The sequence below is a fragment of the Mastacembelus armatus genome, chromosome 18 (assembly GCF_900324485.2).
Source record: "Mastacembelus armatus chromosome 18, fMasArm1.2, whole genome shotgun sequence".
NCBI classification, from domain to species: Eukaryota; Metazoa; Chordata; class Actinopteri; order Synbranchiformes; family Mastacembelidae; genus Mastacembelus; species Mastacembelus armatus.
This window is the reverse complement of record NC_046650.1, coordinates 7,567,097-7,570,327: the sequence shown is the minus strand read 5'-3', so window position 1 is coordinate 7,570,327 and position 3,231 is coordinate 7,567,097. Positions and strand designations below refer to the sequence as shown.

Genomic DNA, 3,231 nt, shown 5'->3' with positions numbered 1-3,231 from the left:
ATCAATGCGTTAATTAGATATACAGATGAGTGGGAGGAAATCTGTAAGAAGTTTATTAATTTCTTTTAAATACATGTAATAAAACTTCATACATTTATAACAGTAAAGTAGTTAAATTGATTGAGAAGTACTAATATCTAAATGTGTTTCTTCACATTAGAAGACAAGATGCTGTGTCATGTGACATGGGGTTAGCTGGTGGAGGGAGCTGCTGGTGTCTGATATTGGAGTAAAGTTAACTTATGTGCTGAGGAGCCTTGTTTAAGAGGGGGTGGATTCAAGAGCACTTTTAAAGTGGATTAATAAAGCAGGGGTCATTTTGTAATGTAACTGGGTAACTACAAGTTGGACTGGTGTTACTAGATGATAGTGCTGGTCGATTGACTAGGCCAGGCCGTTCACATGAAACTGTGAATACTTAGGCAGTTTAGCCTAAACAGGTATAAGAACAGCATTAAATCAAACACTCACCTTGTTTTTCTCTGTTTCACCTCAATCTCCCCTTCTTGATCTGTGCAGGGCCAGGATCAGCTGACTAAATCAGCAAGTCTGACCACAGTCATCTCACCTGTCTTCACTGAGGTTAGTTTACACTAATCATGAAAAACAGCTAACCTGTTAAATTAAGAGATTTTGCTCCAAAAAATACAACAATCAGACTTTATACTGTTTGCATTCATTTATCATTGAACTAATACTGAGGATCTTACCTTTGTTTCAACAAAACAAGCTGTATGATTTATCTACAGTACACTGTGTTTATTGTAAATATTAAAATGCAGATGGAATAAATATATATATTTTTTATCTTCTATAGTTGAAACAGCAGCACAAGGAGCACTCTGAGCAGCGATTAGCCATTGAGGAGCTGGAACACAAAATCCTATTTGCTGAAGAGGTCTGTCCAGGTATCACGGACAGGATGGTTACCCATATTATTGCCAGGTACCAGAAGTACGTTCATCATTTTCTAAATTTCTAAATCTCTTCTATATTTTCTTTCTTGCTTTTTCGCATTGCTACCTATTTTGTTGTGTTTCTGGCACCACACCCTTCACTTCATACTCTCTGGTAGAGGGTGTCAGCGTCTGCTTTTAAGACTTTAATCATTGCAGTTTATGTTGTGCTTGTTACAGTACTTATTTTTTTTCTTTTACTTGAGTAATGACACACACAAACCTCGGACAAGGTTGTATTACTTCATCGCTTATTGTTTGATTGTTCAGGTTAAAAAAAATGTCAGGAAGTAGTGAATTGTTCCCCACTGTTATTCAACATATTCCAATTTCTTCTTCTTGTTCTTTAACAAATGACTTAAAAGTATTACTCCTGTTTTTTGTCAATTGGCTGATTTCTGGGTGTCTGGGGGAATAATGAAACTGGCAACAGCTGCTAAGATCAACAACACACGTTTGCCCTGGTGTTCCCTGTTTTCATCATTGGTATTATTCAACACAAGATGTTGCGTCTCCTCCTATCATTTGTTTACCAAATTTCTTGCTTTCTCTCCCTCCTCCCGGGTCTTTGTCGCTCTCCTCCAGATTTATGGCCAACTAAAGGATGGATATATCAACAAAAGAAGTACGGAAAATGAAGACAGATTGTCTCCATACAGTGATGCTGCTGGATGATGGAAATCGAGGAGTTTTGCTGTGCGACGTCTCCTCACTGTATACACACACACACACACACATACACACACACACACACACACACACACTACTGTGTAATATATACACTATTTTTTCACTTCTGCTGGTTGAAGACCTGTTTTCATCCCAAAGCCGGATTTGACAGCTGCAGATTTGAACCAACCAGTCCAAATCGCTGAAAGCACCATCTGTTATTTGGATATATGGTTTTCATTTCTCCATTTCCCTTTTTAACAGTGAATTTCTTTCTTAAAACTTCTTCAGTTTCACAATGTTTTTTAAATAACCACCACGTGCCTTAATTCTTCATACAGTCACTCATTTTTCATTGTCACTTTTTAATTGAGATGTTGTTTTTGTTGAAAGCACACAGAAAAACATATTGAAAAGTAGTAATATGTTTTGTGTCATGACTTGCCTTGACTTTGTAGATGTCTATATATTTGTTCAGTAGCACTTCAGACAGATTATATGCCAATATTGTTTGTTTTGTTGTCTTCAGTAATGCTTTTCAATTACAGTTCCCTGATGTCAATACTCAGCCACAATATGGTACAGCTTTCATAGCATACTAGCAACAACAGACTTTTTTGGGGGTTTTCTCATTTTGGTAGAAATGCTACTGAATATGTATTTGGTACTGAAACAATGATGGAAGAATAGGCAAACTTTACAATCTTCAGCTCTACTCAAATTCATATGGTGGCATTCATGGTGAAAACATAAATTTGTACACTTTTGGGAAAATATTTTTTTTAAAATATATTTTTTATTTCTGTTTCCTCAGATAAAAACATATTAAAGACAAAAAATATCTATAAAATAAAAAAACGTGTCACTTGAGCCCAGCTGGGCATCTAGTCACTTTCTATCCAGTAAGCTGACTAGCTACTGTGCAAGTACATGTAAATGTACCCAAAGAAACTAGCTACATTTAACAATTAAGTGTCTTTATGTCTTTATGTCCAAGCTTGTGCCACATGAAACCTGAAAATTGACTTCATTTGAATTGAAAATTGCTGTAGATACTTGTTTGGTAACACAACCAGTAGCATCCCAATGGTGTCAGAATTAGTCGTCTACTGAAGTGGGAGAAATTGAGAATACCTTGACATTCGTTTGGGTCTGGAAGCAGTTGGACTGCTGGTGAAGATTTTATTGTTTTCTAGGTTGTGTGTTATTCAGTGTTTTTGGTTAAATTGAGATTTCAGTAATGGAAAGATCTGCTAACAAGCCACAACCCCAAACATGTCTTACACTCTCGTGAAAGGTCTGTGTCCTTTAAAATATGCATCAAGTTTGGGAAAACACTGAGATCTTAATAAGACCTAATATTGGAAGGTAGCACAGATTGTTTTCAAGCGCATGAAGGGAGCTGTAATCAAACGTATTACTGACAGTTTGTACCAAAGACACTATAAAACTTGTATATTTTTGTCTTTTTATATCATAAGGGATACGACAGTGCAGTTTGAGGGGCGAAATGTAAAATGAAAGATGTAAGATTTTTGCAGATACGTACTCTTTTTGTAGCGGGACTTAGAGTTTTATGAATAAATATTTAAGTTTGATTGAAAAA

General features: G+C 36.0%; 1 protein-coding gene across 2 annotated transcripts in view; it reads left to right on the top strand.

Moving 5' to 3' along the window:
• The window catches only part of LOC113144606 (serine/threonine protein kinase 26), an 18,316-nt gene extending 15,085 nt beyond the window's left edge, over nucleotides 1-3,231 (top strand). Inside the window, exons 10-12 of one of the 2 annotated variants that reach the window (XM_026330790.1) lie at nucleotides 520-582; nucleotides 818-945; nucleotides 1,542-3,231. In XM_026330790.1, coding sequence (XP_026186575.1) covers nucleotides 520-582; nucleotides 818-945; nucleotides 1,542-1,557 — 207 coding nt within the window. In that variant the 3' untranslated portion in view covers nucleotides 1,558-3,231. Of the gene's footprint in view, nucleotides 1-519; nucleotides 583-817; nucleotides 955-1,541 lie in introns of both variants that reach the window. The other variant, XM_026330781.1, reaches the window with a different exon arrangement.